The following is a 20,269-nucleotide window of genomic DNA, read 5'->3' as shown; positions in this document are numbered from 1 at the left end:
CTAAGTGTCTCAGCTGGTTTGAGAAATAAAGGGAAAGAGCACAAGAGAGAGAAATTTAAAGCTGGGTGTCCGGGGGAGACATCACATGTCGGCAGGATCCGTGATGTTCCCCGAGCCATAAAATCAGCAAGTTTTTATTAGCGATTTTCAAAAGGCCAGGGAGTGCACGAATAGGGCGTGGGTCACAGAGATCACATACTTTACAAGGTAATAAAATATCACAAAGGAAATGGAGGCAGGGCGTGAAATTAAAATTGCTAATGAAGTTTTGGGCACTCGTTGTCGTTGATAACATCTTGTCAGGAAACAAGGTTTGAGAGCAGACAACCTGTCTGACCAAAATTTATTAGGTGGGAATTTCCTCGTCCTAATAAGCCTGGGAGCGCTACAGGAGACCAGGGCTTATTTCATCCCTTCGGCTTTGACCATAAAAGACAGCACGCCTTGAGGGGGCTGTTCCTAGGCCTACCGTCAGGGTGCTTTCTCTTTCTCAGGGATGTTCCTTGCTAAGAAAAAGAATTCAGACGCCGGGCGCGGTGGCTCAAGCCTGTAATCCCAGCACTTTGGGAGGCCGAGACGGGCGGATCACGAGGTCAGGAGATTGAGACCATCCTGGCTAACACGGTGAAACCCCGTCTCTACTAAAAAATACAAAAAACTAGCCGGGCGACGTGGCGGGCGCCTGTAGTCCCAGCTACTCGGGAGGCTGAGGCAGGAGAATGGCGTGAACCTCGGAGGCAGAGCTTGCGGTGAGCTGAGATCCGGCCACTGCACTCCAGCTTGGGTGATAGCGGGACTCCATCTCAAAAAAAAAAAAAAAAGAAAAAGAATTCAGCGATATTTCTCCTATTTGCTTTTGAAAGAGGAGAAATACAGCTCTGTTCCGTCCGGCTCACCAACGGCCAGTTCAAAGTTACCTCTCTTGTTCCCTGAACATCGCTGTTATCCTGTTCTTTTTTTTAAGATGCCCAGATTTCATATTGTTCAAACACACATGCTCTACAAACAATTTGTGCACTTGACACAATCATCACAGGGTCCTGACGTGACATTCATCCTCCTCAGTTTAGGAAGAAGATGACGGGATTAAGAGATTAAAGTAAAGACAGGCATAGGAAATCACAAGGGTATTGACTGGGGAAGTGATAAGTGTCCATGAAATCTTCACAATTTATGTTCAGAGATTGCAGTAAATACAGGCATAAGAAATTATAAAAGTATTAATTTGGGGAACTAATAAATGTCCATGAAATCTTCACAATTCATGTTCTGCCACGGCTTCAGCCGGTCCCTCCATTCGGGGTCCCTGACTTCCCACAACAGTTGGGAGTTTGAGACCAGCCTGGGCAATATGGAGAAACCCCGTCTGTACTAAAAATACAAAAATTAGCCAGGCGTAGTGGCGCGTGCCTGTAATCCCAGATACTTGGGAGACTGAGGCAGAAGAATTGCTTGAACCCAGGAGGTGGAGGTTGCAGTGAGCCAAGATCGTGCCACTGGACTCCAGTCTGGCAACAGAGTGAGACTCTGTCTCAAAAAAAAAAAAGAAGTTTGTTCCTTCCTTCTTATTGAGATATACTTCTTCACATGCCATAATATTTACCCTTCTAAATTTTACAATTTAGTGGTTTTTAGTATATTCACACAGTTATGCAACCTTTATCACTGTCTAATTCCAGAACATCTCATCACTCTAAAAAGACAACTCATGCCCATTAGGAGTCAATCCTCATCTGCCCCAGCCTCTGGCAACCACTAATCTACTTTCTGTCAGTATAGATTTGCCCATTCTGACATTTTATACAACATGTAGCCTTCTGACATTTTATACAACATGTAGCCAACTGGCTTCTTTCACTTAGCATACTGTTTCCAAGGTTAATCCGTGTTGTAGCACACATAAGGAATTTCTTTTTTTTTTTTTTTTTGAGACAGAGTCTCACTCTGTTGCCCAAGCTGGAGTGCAGCTGCACAATCACAGCTCACTGCAGCCTCGACCTACTGGGATCAAGCAATCTTCCCGCCCCAACCTCCTGAGTAGCTGGGACTACAGGTATGCACCACCATGCCCACATAATTTTTTTTTTTTTTTTTTTTTGTAGAGATGAGGTTTCACCATGTTTCCCAGGCTGGTCTCAAACTCCTGAGCTCAAGTGATTCACCCACCTTGGCCTCCCAAAGTATTGGGATTACAGGCATGAGCCATCACACCCAGTCAGAGATTCCTTTTCTTCCTTTTTAAGTGGAATTCAGAGAAAAAAGAGCAAGGTACATATCTGAGTTACCATGGTATGTTTTAGGGACCCAAGGGTCCAGGCCAAGATGGTGGCAAAAATGTCAGGACCTCAGCCTTTCCCTCTTTGACAGGATCCACTCAGGACAGAATTCTTACTATCTCTTGGCAGGCTTCCCACCTCCCCCAGTCCTGCCCCCAGCAACTATCTTGATCCATCTTTGTTTGTTTGTTTGTTTGTTGTTTTTTTGAGACACAGTCTCGCTCTGTCACCCAGGCTGGAGTGCAGTAGTGTAATCTTAGCTCATGCAACCTCTGCCTCCTGGGTTCATGCCATTCTCCTGCCTCAGCCTCCATAGTAGCTGGGACTACAGGTGCCCGCCACCACGCCTGGCAAATTTTTGTATTTTTAGTAGAGACAGGGTTTCACCTTGTTGACCAGGCTGGTCTTGAACTCCTGACCCCAGATGATCTGCCCACCTCAGCCTCCCAAAGTGCTGGGATTACAGATGCATGAGCTACCGCGCCCAGCCTCTGTTTGTTTTTTGTTTGTTTTTTGTTTGTTTGCTTTTTGTGTATTTCTGCTGTTTAAATCCACCTTTCTTAAGTACCATTTTGCACACATTTTCCCACCCCTCTCACTTGCATCTTCTAATTCTTAAACTTGGCATTCCAGGTCCTCACAGCCAAGTCCCCTCCCATTGCTGCTGCCTTCTGGTTTCGTGTGTGACTTTCAGTATCTCTCTGCTTCAGCTATGTCTCTGTCCCTTTTCTCACACGCTTCCTTCTGATGCAATGTACCCCTGCCGTCTCTCATCTGAATCCAAGGCTGTTAGGACGCTAGAAAAGAATCCAAGAATGCTAGGCCTGGGAAAGGAAATTAAGACTCAAATCATCCTGTGCAACGTCCCTGTGGTAGTGAGGGGGAAACTGAGGTAAAGAGTGGTAGTAGGAATTGCTCTGGGTCTCAGAATAACTTGGAGCTCCTGACACCCAGGCCCCTCCCTGCACTGTGTGCATTGGTCTCTATCCAAAGTGGCAACTGGTCCCAAGTTGACTCCTTCCTGACACCCTAGGTTGGTGATGAATGAGTTTATAGGGACCCCTAAGCAAGAACGGTAGGAGGCTGTGATTCTCCAGAACCTCCCTGACCTGGATCCTGCTTAACTTGGCCCCACACACCCTTCTAGTCTCATCTGGCATTCTAAGCTCCAGTAACACTGAACTCTGTCCAGCTCTTGCAGGGCACACTCATCTCCTGCCTTCAGGCTTTCGGACAAGCTGTTACCTCTCCCTGGAGCAGCCCACAGGCTAATTCCTTCTCATCCTTTAGGTCTCAATATGAAGGTGGAGGGGCATGGGAAGGTGATGTGGGCCTTAAAGGGGCCCCACACTTGATTTAATGTTGTCCAAATTGCCTCTGGTTGCTTGTATTTGCAGTACCCTCCACTAATTAGCCTTTAGGTTCCATGAAGGCAGGAACAGTCCTCAGTTTCTATTTGGGAATCCATTTTTTTCAGAGGAAGTTGACATCTCTCTTGGGACCAGAGGTGGGAAACATGAGGGATGGGCATATGACCAAGCTGATCTAATCAGAGTGCACCTTAGGGCGTGTCCTGGAACAGCTGTGACAAAGATGTTCCATCTTCCCTGCTGACCTTTAACAAGGAAGCATGTGGCCTGAGAGCCACTGCCAGCTCTCTTGAAACCACAGAGAATCTAGCCTTAGGAGGAGGCTGACAGCATGGAAGGAAGAGAGAAGAGACAGAAAGGACATGGATGCTGGATCAAGCCTCACCTGAATTTTTCATCTAAATTTGTCTGTTATGTGAGCCAATTACCACCATTGCCCAAGCCACATTGAGTTAGATTTCTTCTTACTGGCATCCAGATGCTTTTTACCTAATATTGTGGCATATCTTATCGCAATTATATAAGATAGTAGTCACCATAGTATTTCTGGTGCTTACCATGGCCAGCCTGGCATTGAAAAATAGGTGCTTGGGAGGTCGGGAGTGGAAGTTCACACCTGTAATCTCAGTACTTTGGGAAGCCAAGGTTGGCAGATCACCTGAAGTCAGGAGTTCGAGACCAGCCTGGTCAACATGGTGAAACCCCATCTCTACTAAAAATACAAAATAATCAGACAGATATGGTGGCAGGCGGTGCCTGTAATCCCAGTTACTTGGGAGGCTGAGGCAGGAGAATCACTTGAACCCAGGAGGCAGAGGCTGCAGGGAGCCACTGAGATCGCACCACTGCACTCCAGCCTGGGCAATAAGAGTGAAACTCCATTTCAAAAAAAAAAAAAAAAGTACGTGGTCAGGCGAGGTGGTTCACGCCTATAATCCCAGCATTTTGGGAGGCCGAGGCAGAAGGCTCACTTCAAGAGTTAGAGACCCGTCTGAGTAACATAGCAGAACACCGTATCTACAAAAAGTAAAAAAAAAATTATAAGTTAGCTCAGTGTGGTGGTACACATCTGTAGTCCCAACTACTCTAGGGGCTGAGGTGGGAGGATCATTTGACCCCAGGAGGTGGAGGTTGCAGTGAACCGGGATCACACCACTGCACTCCAGCCTGGGAAGAAATGGAACCCTGTCTCTAAAAAAATAAAAATAAATTTAAAAAACTAAAAAAAGATGCCTAAATGTTTTTTGTTTTGTTTTGTTTGAGATGGAGCCTCTCTCTGTCACTCAGGCTGGAGTACAGTGGCATGATCTCAGCTCACTGCAACCTCCTCCTCCCAGGTTCAAGAGATTCTCTTGCCTCAGTCTCCCGAGTAGCTGGGACTGCAGATGCGTGCCACCATGCCCAGCTAATTTTTGCTTTCTAGTAGAGACAGGGTCTCACCATGTTGGCCAGGCTGGTCTTGAACTCCTGGCCTCAGGAGATCCACCCACCTTGGCCTCCCAAAGTGCTGGATTACAAGCATGAACCACCACACCCGGTCAATAAATGTTTGATGAAATAATAAGAAATACATGAGTCAGGTGCTGTGGCTCACGCCTATAATTCCAGCACTTTGGAAGGCTGAGGTGGGAGGATCACTTGAAGCTAGGAGTTCGAGACCAGCCTGAGGAACATGGGAAGACCTCATTTCTACAAAAAAATTTGAAAAATTAGCCACGCATGGTGGCGCATAGCTGTGGTGCCAGCTACTCAGAAGGCTGAGGTGAGAGGATCACTGATGGAGATGGAGGCTGCCGTGAGCCACGTTCGTGCCGCTGCACTCTAGCCTGGGTGACAGAGCAAGACCTTGTCTCAAAAAAAAAAAAAGGTCAATAATAAAATAAGGGCCGGGCATGGTAGCTCACGCCTGTAATCCCAGCACTTTGGGAGGCCGAGATAGGCAGGTCACTTGAGGTCAGGAGTTCGAGACCAGCCTGGCCAACATGGTGAAATCCCGTCTCTACTGAAACTACAAAACAAAATTAGCTGGGTGTGGTGGCAGGCGCCTGTAGTCCCAGCTACTCAGGAGGCTGAGGTGAGGGAATCTCTTGAACTCAGGAGGCAGAGGTTGCAGTGAGCCAAGATCATGCCATTGCACTCCAGCCTGGGTAACAGAGCAAGACTCTGTCTCAAAATAAATAAATAATAATAATATTAAAATAAATGGCCGGGCGAGGTGGCTCAAGCCTGTAATCCCAGCACTTTGGGAGGCCGAGACGGGCGGATCACGAGGTCAGGAGATCGAGATCATCCTGGCTAACAGGGTGAAACCCTGTCTCTACTAAAACTCTACTAAAAAATACAAAAAACTAGCCGGGCGAGGTTGCGGGCGCCTGTAGTCCCAGCTACTTGGGAGGCTGAGGCAGGAGAATGGGGTGAACCCGGGAGGTGGAGCTTGTAGTGAGCTGAGATCTGGCCACTGCACTCCAGCCTGGGCGACAGAGCGAGACTCCGTCTCAAAAAAAAAATTAAAATAAACAAGCTCTCTAGCAGAAAGGCCGGGAGGTACTCTTTTCCACATGAGACTCTTCCAAGAGCCCTTCTGCAGATGTCTGCTGGCCTCCTCAACCCTGTGCCCCTCAAGGGATCCCCTACAGGTCCTCCTCTTTCCTAGCAGGAGTCCAAATCCCTGGGACAGCACAAAGCTTTGTCACTTTCTGTTCAGCCCCTGGCAGTTGGACCTGTCGAGGCTTCTTTCTGCAGTCAGGTGTCTCTGGGCTTAGAAGATGTACCCTGAGACTGGGGACCCAGGCCTGGACAGGCCACTGCCTTACCCAGCAGCTTTGTGCAAGTCACCTGTATTTGAGACTCAGCTTCCTGCTCTGCAGAACTGCAGTAAGGGTGTGGATCCATTGACTTCAGAGGGTAAGATGGCCCTGACTCTCCTGCTGCCTGCGTTTCTAAACTGTGAGACAGTGGCTGCTCTACCAGTTGGAAATCAGGAGTTTTAGTCTATCCTGCTGTTTGCTTATTCAGCAATTATTTGTCAACAGCTATGGTGTGTGCCTGCCCAGGCAGTCGGACTCAGCCACAGTCTACAAACTTCCTGCTTCCCGACCACTTGCTCTGAAAATCTGGGTTGTGATCTCAAAACCTAAAGCCTTCCCAACCCCATGTCCTGACCTCCGTGTCTCGTTTGGAGTATCGCGACCCCCGACCCCGTACCTGTGCCCACCTCCACACACACTGCTGCTCTGTCTGACTCAGTACATTGATGTGTGGCTTCTGGCCCCCACAGGTAGGAGTGTGGGTGAGTGTGTATTGGAGTGTGAGTGCCCCTGTGAGTGTAAGGCTGTGTGATGTAAGGATGTGGAGTGTGGATGTGTATCTGAGTGTGTTTGTTTGCGCATGTGAGTGTGTAATGAGTGACAGTCGCTGTCAGGGCTTGTCTGACTGCAGTTGGATCGAATGTGGAGTGAGTGTGCTGTGTGTGGGGGTGTGGATGAGCCAGTGTGGGTGTGCATGATTTTGTGTGAGGATATGCAAAGCCCCAGTCCCTCGTCAGTCAAAGCAGACACACCCTCACATGCATGTGGGCACATATGCATTCCAAGGGTCGAAGGTGGCTAAGCTGTAAGCCCATCTTCTGATAAGGGAAGACTTTGTCCACAGGCCAGCGATCACTCCCCTCTCCCCACCCCGACATGGAAGTGGGGATCCCGCAGCTAAAGGTCGCCTCTGTCGGGAACGACTACCCTGAGACTGGGGTCCACAGTCCACCTCCCACCTCAAGCCAGGCCGCCTCCTCCTCTCTCTTGGCTGCTTTCCAACCCAGCCCTGGCAGTGACCCTGGACCGAGAGGCGAAGGACGGGGTGGTGGCCAGACATTCCAGGTGCCTCCCCGGCTGTGGGGGGCATTTCCATGGAGATGAGCAGCCGACCGTATGAAGATGATTATCAGGGCTCCCAGGGTCCCTTCCCCCAGCCTCTCCCAGACAGACCTCTTTAGCACTAAGCCCTGCCAGGAAGTGTGACAAGAACCCACTGCTCCTCACAGGAGCTTCTGAAAAAGGCAGAGACCACAGAGCCATGGGAGTGTCCCCAAAACAGCTTTCCTGATGCAAGAGACCAAAGAAGTTGGCCAAGGCAATTAGAGCTGGTTTAAGGCTTTAGCCCCAGAGATCTCTAGAAGCAGGGGACAGTGCCACCCATTCCTTCTTCACACATTGTATTTCACTCTGACCTGGAGGTATGACCAAGGCAATAGAAGGTGGGGGCCCCTAGAGGAGTCAGGGTGGCTAGTTTGCAGCCCACTCATCACCCCACCCCACTGACAATCTCACATCCCTAAGACGTGCCGGTTAGTGTCCCCTAGGCTTCCTGTGCTTTGGCCATACACAGGGCTGGGAAGGGGCACCGATCCTTTTCTGGCTCCCAAAGCTGCTGGGACTCTCAGTGTGTTGGTGAGAGATGGAAGAGGTTCCCAGAGTCACTGCAGTTGTCCTGGTTTCTGCCCTGTTCTTGAGGAGCTAAAGTGGGATGTCAATGAGACCTCAGAAAGAACTTCCTGATAGGAGGCTGTGAAACAAGATTATTAAACACAGATTGGGTTTTTGCTTGTGCCCTCAACCTTCTGGGACTGACTCCTGGCTATGATTCCATATACACCACCCTCTGAACCTGAACCCCTGTTTCATCACCATCACCACTCTCAACCCCTGCCATATCCCCTGAGCCCCATGAGGGGATGGGATGACCAGCTCTCCCTTTCTTAGGAGCCTGAATTTTCTGGAGAAGGCCCAGAGTGGAAAAGAGACTCTGGCTTCCATCTCCCCTAAGCCCAGGCTGCCTAGGGAAAGCTGACTCCACTGAAACTGGAGGGACTGGGGCTTGACTCCCAGGCTGACTAAGGCCCCACAGAAGTTCCAAGCTCCTGGAACTAAAGCAGATGGCCTTGGGGAGTCAGGCGTCACTTCCAAGCCTGTCTTCATGCTGTCCTTCCCCACAGTACACACGGAGCTCAGGAGGAGTCATCGTTACCATCATTATAGCCTCGACCTCAAAAGCCCTTACTGCCACATCTGGCATTGTTCTGATGCATGCGTTAATCCACTTACCCCACCTTGCACAACCTAATGAGGCAGGTACTATTACTATCACCATTTCACAGAGGAAGAAACTAAAGTGCAGAGAGGTGACATCAGTCAGGGATGCCGCAGGAACAGATGGTGCCCTCTGAGGTTTCACTGAAGAGAGCCTGAGGAGAAACTATTTACAGAGGTGGCGGTAGAGTCAAGGGGACCAACCAGGGACGGCTTGGGGACTAACCAACAGCAGCCATTCCCCCTTCAGCCAGAAGAGGCAAGGGGAGAGCAGTGTTCTGGAATGCAGGAAAAACCAGAGCCCTGGAAAAGGCATGAATACTCTGATCTTTATCCCCCCACCCTCCCTGTCCTCTGGTTTCCTAGCTGTGTCTCCCTTTTGCCAAACCCAGCTCGAAGCCTGAGGGCAAGAATGCACCAGGAATGCCACCCATAGAGATTAGCCTCCTGAGACACAGAGCAGGATAGAGACTGGATCTGGGGCAGATGGAGACTCCCACCCACCCAAGATCCTGTGGCTGGGAAAGGCTCATTTGGAACCCAGGTAATCTGCATTCAGAGCCCTACTCCCTGAGACCTTGCAAAGTGCTATCTGGGGAAGGGGTTGAGAAGACTGGGGTCTAGTGCAGGCTCTGCTGCACTGCTCTGTGACTCTAGATGAGACTCTAGTTTTGCCTTTACACAAAGAGGAGGTGGTCTCTCCTGGCACCCTCCACAGCCTAGGTTCCCAGACCAGACACAGCCTCTGTGTTTCCACTGCCACCCCCTCCCCTACCTCAGACAAACCTGGCACCAAAGGCCAAAGCCTGGGGCATGGAGATGCTGAGTCCCTGAGGACCCCAGTCCCTGCAGGGCAGACACACCCATTCCCCTGCCCCCGTCAGACTTGGAGGTTCTACCCAGGAAGCCTCCTTCCAGTCTCCCTGGCAGTCCCAGTGTCTCCATCTCCATATCTCCTTTCTTTGTACTACCACATTCCCAGGGCCCATAGCTCAGGGGTCCTACCCGCAAGACAGGCTTCTTCCTCCCAGCCAGAAGGTGGGGGGCCCTGCTTAGGGCAGCAACCTCACAAACCATTCCTCCTAGGCTGTCTTTGGCCCCTGGGGTCTCTGTACTGGGTGGAGTAGTCCCTCTTCTCCCCTTCCCACCCCACCCAACTCCACCCCACCCACGTTTCCCCAAACCTAGAGGTGCCCCACCTAGGTTTTCAGAAAAACAAAATCAAGAGGAAAGAGGAAGAAGGGAGCTCATTACCAGGAATTAAGGAGGAGGCCTGCCCTAGGGGAACACAAGTTGGACTGGGCTGGCAGGAAGAGATACACACTGAGTACACAGAGGTGTACTTAAAATACACTGAGAGAGGGGCTCAGAGGAACATGTGGAGATGTGGTCCGAGGGTCACAGTCCAGGATGTTCACTCAGAGGTACACAAAGAAAGACCCAGACACAAGGCCCGGTGTGGTGGTTCATGCCTGTAATCCTAGCACTTTGGGTGGCCAAGACAGGTGGATCACCTGAGGTCAGGAGTTCAAGACCAGCCTGGGCAACATGGTGAAAACCCGTCTTGACTAAAAATACGAAAGTTAGCCGGGCGTGGTGGCGCGCGCCTGTAATCCCAACTACTCAGGAGGCTGAGGCAGGAGAATTGCTTCAATCCAGGAGGCAGAGGTTGCAGTGAGCCAAGATCACACCATTGCACTCCAGCCTGGATGACAAAAGCGAAACTACATCTCAAATAATAATAATAATAATAATAATAATAATAATAAAAAGAAAGACCCAGATACAAAGAGTCAGGCAGTGAGAAAGACTTGAAAAGAGACAGAGGCATGGTCTGCCAGAGGTTTGGACCCACAAAGACATAACCAGATACATTGAAAGAAAGGCACAACCAGAAACACTGAGAAGTGCACACTTGCCTGTGTGCACACACACACCGAGGCAGGCACACTAAGAAACAGGAATCAAGCTCAAGTTTCACAGAGACTGATTTTAACCCAAGCAGATCCAAATTTTAAGGAAAGATGGGCTTCTCCAAAGTGGGCCATGGAGATAGCTCAGCACAGGAAGAAGGGACAGAGGTGGGGGATGTGATTCACCCTCCATGTCCTCCCCAGAAAATGGATTACATGGAATGGGAGAAGATACCTTCCTTTTTTTTTTTTTCCCCGAGACAGAGTCTTGCTCTGTCACCCAGGCTAGAGTGCAGTGGTGCGATCTTGGCTCACTGCAAGCTCCACCTCCCGATTCATGCCATTCTCCTACCTCAGCCTTCCCAGTAGCTGGAACTACAGGCGCCTGCTGCCACGCCCAGCTAATCTTTTGTATTTTTAGTGGAGACAGGATTTCACCGTGTTAGCCAGGATGGTCTTGATCTCCTGACCTCGTGATCCGCCCGCCTTGGCCTCCCAAAGTGCTGGGATTACAGGCATGAGCCACTGCGCCCGGCTAATTTTTTTGTATTTTTAGTAGAGACGGGGTTTCACCGTGTTAGCCAGGATGGTCTTGATCTCCTGACCTCGTGATCCGCCCGCCTTGGCCTCCCAAAGTGCTGGGATTACAGGCTTGAGCCACTGCGCCCGGCCGAGAAGATACCTTTCCAAAGGAGATGAAGAGTTGTCTTGCTAGAACTTTCTGACAGCCAGAACTGCTGGTGGAAGGTACACCTGGAGGTGGGGTGAGGAGGTGGGGAGCTTCCCTCCTACCCGTGGAGGGGTCACACAGCTGCTGCATGGCTCATGTCCCTATCAGCCCCTGCCCTGACCCACTGCTCCTGGTCCATGCTCTCGCATGGCCTGACGCTCCAGGCAACATGTTTCCTTGGCTGCGGTCGCGTGCTTCTTTGCCCTGCATCCTGTGTGTGAGCCCCTCTTGTCTCCTCTCCATCTCTCCCAAGAGCCTTCTGAAGTCAGGACACAGCACGCCATCGCCCTCATACTTCCTCCCTCCCCTTTCTCAGGAAATTCAGAATCCATGGAAGGAATCTGAGGAGGAAGAGGATATTGAATTCAATGACCTTTAAAAAAAACAGCCTTTAGCATCCTCCCTCCACTGCCTTCCCACCCCCCTCATCTCTGGTTCTGCAGGAAAAATCAGGAGGTGACATTTATTGAGGATTTACCATCTGCTGGTCACTGTGTTAGGTCTTTTCCATGAATCATCTTCCATTATTTCCTCCTCTCAATATCTCCCAATTCACGGATAAGGGAGGTTCAGGAAAAGAACATGACTACCCCAAGGTCACCCAGCTAGAGAGAGAATCCTAGCTGGGCCAGGAACCCAGGTTTGCCTACCCATTAATTATTGCACCAAAAGTGCTGCCACCACCCTCTGGGCTGACTGGTCAGGGTCAGCAGCAGGATTTGAGAGCAAGGGGTGACAGAAGGACATGGGGCATGCTGGGAAGGACAGCAAGGTGAGGGCAGCCCAGATGGGACTGGTGTGGCTGGAATGACCCTCTGCAGCCGTATTCCCCTCCCAAGGCTTGCCCTTCCTCCCCGCAGAGCCGGAGAAGGGGACACTCCCTCTGGCTCAGGTCCCCCCCACATTCCGGACACGCCTCTTGGGAGCTGGGGACAAAGAAGGGATAGAAACCTAAAATGGAACTGCCTTCTCCTGCCCTCACTTCCCCAGGCAGATTCTTGGCTGTGTGACCCTGTGTTTGCCACCCACCCTCTCTGGGCCATGGTCTCATCTGTGAAGGCTGGAGAGCAAAAGCTGGCTTAGCTTCTAAAAACCACAATTCTCCTGCCACACCCAGGGATCCTCTGGTGCCCACGGGGTTCGCTCAGAGTAGGGATTGGGTAGGGGATGCCTTCCCTTGTATTTCATGAAGTTTCCCTTGATGAAACTTGAGGAGGGTGTGGGAAGGAAGAAGCAAATGAGAAAAGCTTCCTGTTCTCAGGTGTGCTGAGTCCGTTGCTTTTCTGGGCAAGTCAGAGTGCCAGAGTCAATCGTCCCACCCCCTGCCTTACTGGGCACAGAGGTACCTCTGTAGAAATGAAATGACTGAAGAAATGAAGCAGGAGGGGAAATGAGCATGAACCAGCTGCGCGTCTCGGCACTTCAGACAGCTAACTAGAAGATGCTGGAAGAGTGAGGCAGAGCAGGGATGGCTTCCCGGAGGAAGAGGTGTTAAAGCAGATCATTAATGAGTAAAGATGTGAGTTGGGACTTTAGAGCAAAGTCTGAAGACACAAAAATGTAGAAACACAAAGTAGGCTGAGGCAGATGGAGCCGTGTGAGAGGAGTAGGGTCAGGAGTTGGGTCCTGGAGGTTCTGAATGCCAGATGGAGGGTTGTGGGTGGTCTCCAGATGGGCACTTTCAGCAGGGGTTTTGAAGAGATCCCTCTGGTTGCTTTGTAGACTGACTGGGGCAGGCCTGGAGGCAGGGATGCTGCCAGGGGGGCTGTGGCCAAGGTCTGGGTGGAGGTTATGGAGCCTGAACAGCTGCAGGTTGTGGAGGACAATACAGGTTCCAGTCTGATGGGTCTCCTCCAGCAATAGGGAACTCGCCACCTCCTGGGCAGCAGTTCTCCCTTTTGGGCAGCTCTGCAGCAAGATCTTCCCTGCATGGGGCTCGAGCCTTTTCCGGGGTGATGTGTGGGTACAGGGATTGGGAAGAAGATTCCATTCATTATGCTGGGGTACCCATGAGGAGGAAGCTTGGGGGAAAGTTTGGGACCACTGAGTTCAGACTGAGAGGCTTGGCGAAGAGGCTCTCTAACCTCCCTGTATGACCCCCAGGGCAACCTGACCACATCAGACACTCAGCCGGGCACCCTGGCTCACTGTGGGCATGCTGAAGCTCCTTAATTGGCCCCAGAAAAGCAGCAGAGCAAGCAGAAAGAGATTTGCACAACTGGAGGTTTTAGGCACACATTTTATTTATTTTTTTTAATATAAAAGATAAAAGAGTACATTGTTGAGTGGAGGATTAAAGGAGCAACGACCCTTTCTAGAGTGGGGTCTCCCAACCCCGATCCCTAAGACTATAACATCTGCTACATACATTCAAAACAAAACAAAACAAAACAAAACAAAAGCAAACATGAAACTTATGACCTGGACTTCACCCCACCCTTCATGCCTGTGTTATGACAGAAACACGTCCCACTGCTCCTACTTATGTATGTACATCCAGAGCTCCAAACCTGAGCTGTGGCTGCCTCCTCCCAGCCCTTCCCACATCCATCCTACCTCCCAAAAGCCTGTAGAAGCCCCCACTTAGAAAAAAAGGCAGACACACACATACACAGAAACACATCTATCTGCAGCTCCTCCATGTGGAGCCCCTGAAACACACACCCTGGCACTTTCCTCTCCTCATGCACAGATGGACAGGCTGCCTTCCCCCGTCTCTGGGCTCCCCCAACAGCCAGAATCCCTTCCGACTGGTCCCTTGCCCTGAATATCTGGGAAACCACACACACACACACATACACACACATGCACACACATGCTCACACACACATACCTGCTGCCCATTCTCTTCCCGTGGGAGACAAAAGGATGTATTCACCCAAATTCCAGTTCCACCCCAGCTTAGGGACAGTGGCCTAAGGTGCTATTTGGGCAAGGTCCAGTGAACTCCTGAAGGGGCTGTCTCGTGGGGTGAGGGTGGATAAGGAGCTCCTTAGCCTGGAAGGGTAGATCCTGAAGGGAGCTTCTTGGGAGTGGCCCTTGGACAGTCAGTGGATGCTCAAGGCCAGCGCAGTGGAGTGGGGAGATGGCCACTGCCCACTCAGATCTGCTCCTTGTGCTTCACATGGGCCAGCTTCACATTCTCTTGCTCGGTGGAGGGTGGAGGCTGCTCCAGGTGGCAGCCGATCATCAGCTGGTACACGAAGACACCCGCAATGGAGCCCAGGAGTGGGGACACGATGGGCACCCACCACCAATGCTGGCCGGTCCTGGGGAGAACAGACACTCATGGTCAGGGACGTGGGGGGCGGGGCAGAGGAGAGGCAGGCTGGGGTGAGCTGGGTGGGGACTGTACTCACGTGAAGACTTCAGAGCCCCAGCCCGCGAGGGCTGTAAAAAGGCGGGGTCCAAAGTCCCGGGCAGGGTTGACGGCATAGCCGGAGTTGAAGCCCATGGAGGTGCCAATGACCAGGACCACCAGGCCCACGGTGAAGGCCTCCAGGCCTCGGGGGACAGGGTTGTTGTAGGGGTCAACAATGGCCAGCACACACACGATGAGGGAGGCTGTGCCTATGAACTGGGGAGTGGGGAGAACAGGGTGAGCAGCAGCTCCCTCCCTTTCTCCCTTTCTCTGATCCCTCCTTCCGTCCCCTACCTTCCCTCTAGCTCCTAGGCTCCTGTCAGTGCCTGCCCATGTTTTCCTCCTGAAAGCAATGGTGCTAGAATGTCTGCATGCACAAGAACCCGCTGGAGAGCCGCATGTTTTATGAGTACCTGCCACCATGTTCTGATGCGGGTTACCCTACAGATTTGAGAAATCCTGCTACAGTCAAGGAGTCCTGTCCCCGAGCCAGCCCATGAGCTACCAAGGTAACTCGGTCCCCTCCCTGAGTTCCCCTCACATGTCCCCAGCCCATACCTGGTCAAAGAAGCCATTGATCATATCTAAGTGTCCAGAGGGGTAGGTAGCAAAGATGCCAGCTGTGCCATTGGGGCCCGAAACAAAAAGCTGGTTGTCGGCAAAGTGCCAGATTGCATCTGGTGACAGATTAGACCCAGAGTGAGCTGGGGGAGAGGCCTGAGCCCAGGCTTCCCTCTCAGGTGTGCCCTCCCCACCCTCCCACTGGTTATGGGTAAGTAGCAATACTGCTGTATTGCACCAGGCAGAGGGGATGACATGGGGTGGGGTGGAGGGCCTGAGACTCTGTTGTTGCCCAACTTGTTTCTTTCCCCTTGTGCCCCCCACCTTGGCCCTGTGCGTGAATGAGTGAGTCATGAGCCCAGGGCCTGGGCAGGCCCTAGCCGTCTGTCATCAAAAGGCCTGGTGCCAGCTGGTCCTGAACAGAGGGAGGGGGGTAGTGGAGGAGGACAGGGTGGGGAATGCTTACCATAATACAGCCCAAAAACGATTCCAGCACCCAAGAAGGCTCCCAGCGTCTGTGCCAGGGTATAGATGGGCAGCTTGATCCAGGGCTCACGAGCCAGGAAGCACATGGCAAAGGTCACGGCAGGGTTCAGGTGGGCCCCTGGGCAGAGGGGACATGGGACCTATTAGCTGCAGCCTGCCACAGTCAGGAGGCTAGGGTCCCCTGAGAAGAGGTGCAGAGAGGGGTTTCTTGCACAGGATGGCAGTTGGTCTATGGAGCAGGCCAGTTGATAATCTCTGATTCCAAGGTGAGAGTCGAAGGTTCTAAGTGTCAAGTGTCTTCTCCACCCTTCTTTCCCAGGGGGCCAAAGCAGAGGCCACAGCCATGACCTGCCCTTAGGAATGCCAGGACACCTAGTGGGAATGCTATTGAGGGTCAAGGGCTGGGGGCAGGGTTAAGGCCTTACCAGAGACCTGGCCAGCGATGAGGATGCCCAGAGTGACAGCAAAGCCAAAGGCCAGGTTGATGGTGAGGAAACCGCCATGGGTGCCCCGGCTGAGCACAACCTGGGCCACGGAGCCACAGCCAAACATCTGTCAGGAAGAACAAGGCAGGGACGGTGAGGACCAGCAACTCTCACTCCAGAAGGAAGGGGTGAAGCCAGCAACCTGCCCACCCGCCACCACTGGGAGGAGTAGAGGCCCTTCCTGGACCCCAACCCAAACCCCTTCTGCTGCAATTGCACCCTCCAGAAAAAGGACACATGCCTTCCCACCCCCACTGTCCCAACCCTAATATAAGAGGGCCCTAGGGAAAGCACTGGAAGCAGGGTCTGTGACTGGGATCCTAGAAGATGACTGAACCATCTTCACTGATTTTCCTTGAATTTCAGCAGTAGGTTTAGGGGAACAGCTTTCACCTTAGCACAAGTTTCTCCGCAGCCCTTCAGGCCTGGACCGTAAAGGTGGGAAGCCTCTCACTCATCCCCCAGCTGCTCCAAAGAAAAGCTCATGTGGGCCAGGTGCAGTGGCTCACACCTATAATCCCAGCATTTTGGTAGTTCGAGGCGGGTGGATCACCTGAGGTCAGGAGTTTCAGACCAGCCTGGCCAACATAGCGAAACCCCATCTCTACTAAAAATACAAAAAAAAGCTGGGCGTGGTGGTGGACGCCTGTAATCCCAGCTACTCAGGAGGCTGAGGCAGGAGAATCACTTGAACATGGGAGGCAGATGTTGCAGTGAGCCGAGATTGTGCCACTGCACTCCAGCCTGGGCGACAGAGTGGGACTCCATCAAAAAAAAAAAAAAAAAAAAGAGTTAAAAAGAAAAGAAAAGCTCATGTGGTGTGGTAGTGTTGGCAATAGGGGACACAAATAAATAGGGAGGAGACCAGAAGTGAGATTGAATCCACTTCTCCTGAGTCCAGGATGTCAGAGCCCCAGCCCTCACCATGTCCCCCTTCCTTTACCTGTCCCTGTCCCAGTGCCTCCTCTCTCCACCCATGACCTCTCTGCTCTCAGGGGTCTGGATTCCCCACTCAGATTTGGAGGTCCTACAGATAGGGATCTGAGTGACTCCTCTTACTATCCCCAGCCCGGGACCCAGGGCAGTAGAAATGGGGAGATCAGTTCTAAACTTTCTGCCAAAAATGGGGGAACTAAAAAAGACTAAGACCCCTGGTGTTCTACAAATATAGAACATACTGGAGCCAGCTGTGGTGGCTCACACCTGTAATCCCAGCACTTTGGAGGCTGAGATGGGAGGATCTTTTTTTTTTTTTTTGAGACGGAGTCTGGCTGTGTCGCCCAGGCTGGAGTGCAGTGGCCGGATCTCAGCTCACTGCAAGCTCCGCCTCCCGGGTTTACGCCATTCTCCTGCCTCCGCCTCCCGAGTAGCTGGGACTACAGGCGCCCGCCGCCACGCTCGGCTAGTTTTTTGTATTTTTTAGTAGAGACGGGGTTTCACCACGTTAGCCAGGATGGTCTCGATCTCCTGACCTCGTGATCTGCCCGTCTCGGCCTCCCAAAGTGCTGGGATTACAGGCTTGAGCCACCGCGCCCGGCAGATGGGAGGATCTTGCACCCAGGAGTTTGAGCCCAGCCTGGGCAACATAGTGAGATCCTGTCTCTAAAAAAGAACGTAGTATGTCTATTCCCCTTGTTCAAGCCTGAAAATACTTCCACAGCAGCTGTAAAGAATTGTTGCCCTGAGCCCCCTGAGTGTCCCTCAAAGCTGCTCAAATGCCTTCCCCTGGTCTCCTCTCCCCCCTGCCCATAACTAAACGTTTTATGCTCACAGAGCAGGCAGTTTCCAGGACCTGTGCTACGGGCCCTGTTTATTCTGATGGGTCAGTGCCTGTTGTTCCGGATGGTTAAGCATTTTGATTATCATCCCAGAAAGACCAAGAGATAATGGAGAAGCCAGCGGCAACGACATGGGGCAAAGGTGTGCAGGCAGGTGAGAACAAAGATCAGAGATTGCAGGTGTATGTGTGAGGAGGGGTACTGGGAGACAGGCACGTGAGGGTCTGAGGCACCCTGCCCGTGCTTGGGAGGCCCTGGCCGCAGCTCCTTGCCTGCCAAAGGCTCAGACCTGGCTCCATCCCAGGAGGCCTTGGAGGGAGGAGCTGTCAGAGCCAGTTCCACCACCTTGGGGCTAATCTTCCTCTTCCTCCCCCACCCCCTGCCCTGAGTTCTCAGCCAGCACCGCCCCCTGCCCTAGCACCAGATATCTCAAAGAAAGGGGCTTTCCTCACCCCAAAGCCAACCCTGATTCTGCCACTGCAGGCCTAGGCTCCCAACACATAGGTATGCAGGCAGGCATTCATCCACTACACAGGGACCCCCAGGCCTGCCCCTCCAGTTCATGCAGTCCTTGAAGTTCTGCTTCTCACTGATATCCAATACCTCACATCCATCTGAGCCTGCAAGCCTTCCCCCACAAATTTAACACCCTTCTTTTGTGGTCTGGGATAAGCCTGATGATCCTGGGGCTCAGTGGGAGGACTAACGGCTCCTTTGTGAGAGAGTGAACTGAGACTTGGGAGGGAATGAGGAGGCCCCTCCAGGAAAATAGAAGACATCGTACTCCCCTGGCCTGGCTGCTCTAAAATAGGTGGCTGGACTCAGGACTCAGATAGGAGTGGGGGCTCCGAGGCAGGAGGGTGATAAAAGCCACCTCCTATTGCCTTCTTGGCACACAAGAGAGGGGCCAGGGCTGGCTGATAGGACCACTAATCTTATGGGAGGCTGTGGATAAAATACCCCCTGTGGCTTCCCCACTTCCTATTCTTGGAAGCCAGAAGGGGGTCAGCCCTCCTCTGCCCATAGATCCTGCTCCTCTACCATCTGGGGATCCGTACCCCTTAGTCAAGCTTCCTAGTCCACAGCGGGCCAGCTGGTCTGCACTACCTAGGGCTGGGGCAGGAACGAGTAACCCACCCACTGCAATGTAGCAACTGAACCCAGAGGAAAACAGGTGTAACCACATGAGCGGCTGAAAATCAGACAGAAACTGGGACAGGAAATAGGACCATTACTGGTGGGTCTGCCAGACCTAAGAAGTGCAAACAGAGTCACCCAGAACAAAACCAGGGTGAAACTGGTGTAACCAAGGAGTAACTAGGACTGAGGAGTAACCCAGACAGCGGAATACCTAACTCAGAGAACCCAGGGAGTAACCAAGAGACCGAGGAATAACCAGAATGCTTGTCCTCTTCTGCTGAGACGTTGACAGCATCTGTCTGGATAACAGATAGGGCCTGGGAGTCGCTTGGCACCAGGGGAGCAACTTTAGACAGGTGTCCTCTGTGTTTGGGCCTAGCTTCCTCCCACCCTCCTACCGTCAGAATCTGCCTCCCTTCCCACTTCGCTGTTTGCAGCCCATGTGGCCTGCGCCCTCTGCCCCTACCCCTGCAAACTGTCCTCACTCACTGCAACTTTTGGACTTTTTGAGGCTTAATTATTCATTAGAGGCCAGACACCCACGACCCAAATAACCTAATAATGGCTCATTTGCCTCCGCTCCTTCCCCTGCCTCTGGGGGCTGGGATTCTGGGAAACTGGAGGGCTGTGGGAGGCAGGAGAAGTGGCTGGCGGTCCCAGACTGCAAGGGTGACCGCTTCCCCCAGCCTGTGGGCTGAGTCACTTGTGGGAGGTAAACGATCGGCACTGTCACTGGGGAGTAACAGCTGTCATTCTGGCGAGTCGGAGCTGTCAGAGATGGGGTTAGACCTGTGGGGAAGAGGACTTTGGAAGTCAGCTTGATCCGCAGGGGTTAAGCGTGGGGGTCAGAGCTGGGGAGGTGCGTCCAGTCCACCTTGGAAAACACAGCCCCTTCGGGGAAGTGAGCGTTTGGGGAGTGCAAGGGCTGGAGAGAAAAAAGTTTTCCCGGCTCCCTCCACTCACCACGAGGATGAGGGTCCCCAGGCATTCGGCCAGCGCCTGGCGGAGCAGCCGGTAGCGGATGTGGAGCATCTCCCCGCAGCGGGACATCAGCTCCTTCTGTCGACCCATGGCGGGGCAGGCGGCGG

General features: G+C 52.2%; 1 protein-coding gene across 1 annotated transcript; it reads right to left on the bottom strand.

The window, feature by feature from the left end:
* Window positions 1–13,589: 13,589 nt before the first annotated feature.
* AQP3 (aquaporin 3 (Gill blood group)) lies at window positions 13,590–20,269 on the bottom strand. Its single transcript, XM_011948645.1, has 6 exons — window positions 20,145–20,269; window positions 16,204–16,330; window positions 15,759–15,896; window positions 15,290–15,408; window positions 14,730–14,947; window positions 13,590–14,639 (listed from the first exon to the last, which is right to left on the bottom strand). Exons 1-6 carry the CDS (start codon window positions 20,250–20,252, stop codon window positions 14,471–14,473), a joined length of 879 nt encoding a protein of 292 aa, XP_011804035.1. The 5' UTR covers window positions 20,253–20,269; the 3' UTR covers window positions 13,590–14,470.

Source organism: Colobus angolensis, unplaced genomic scaffold, assembly GCF_000951035.1.
Source record: "Colobus angolensis palliatus isolate OR3802 unplaced genomic scaffold, Cang.pa_1.0 Scaffold281, whole genome shotgun sequence".
NCBI classification, from domain to species: Eukaryota; Metazoa; Chordata; class Mammalia; order Primates; family Cercopithecidae; genus Colobus; species Colobus angolensis.
This window is presented reverse-complemented; position numbering and strand designations above follow the sequence as displayed.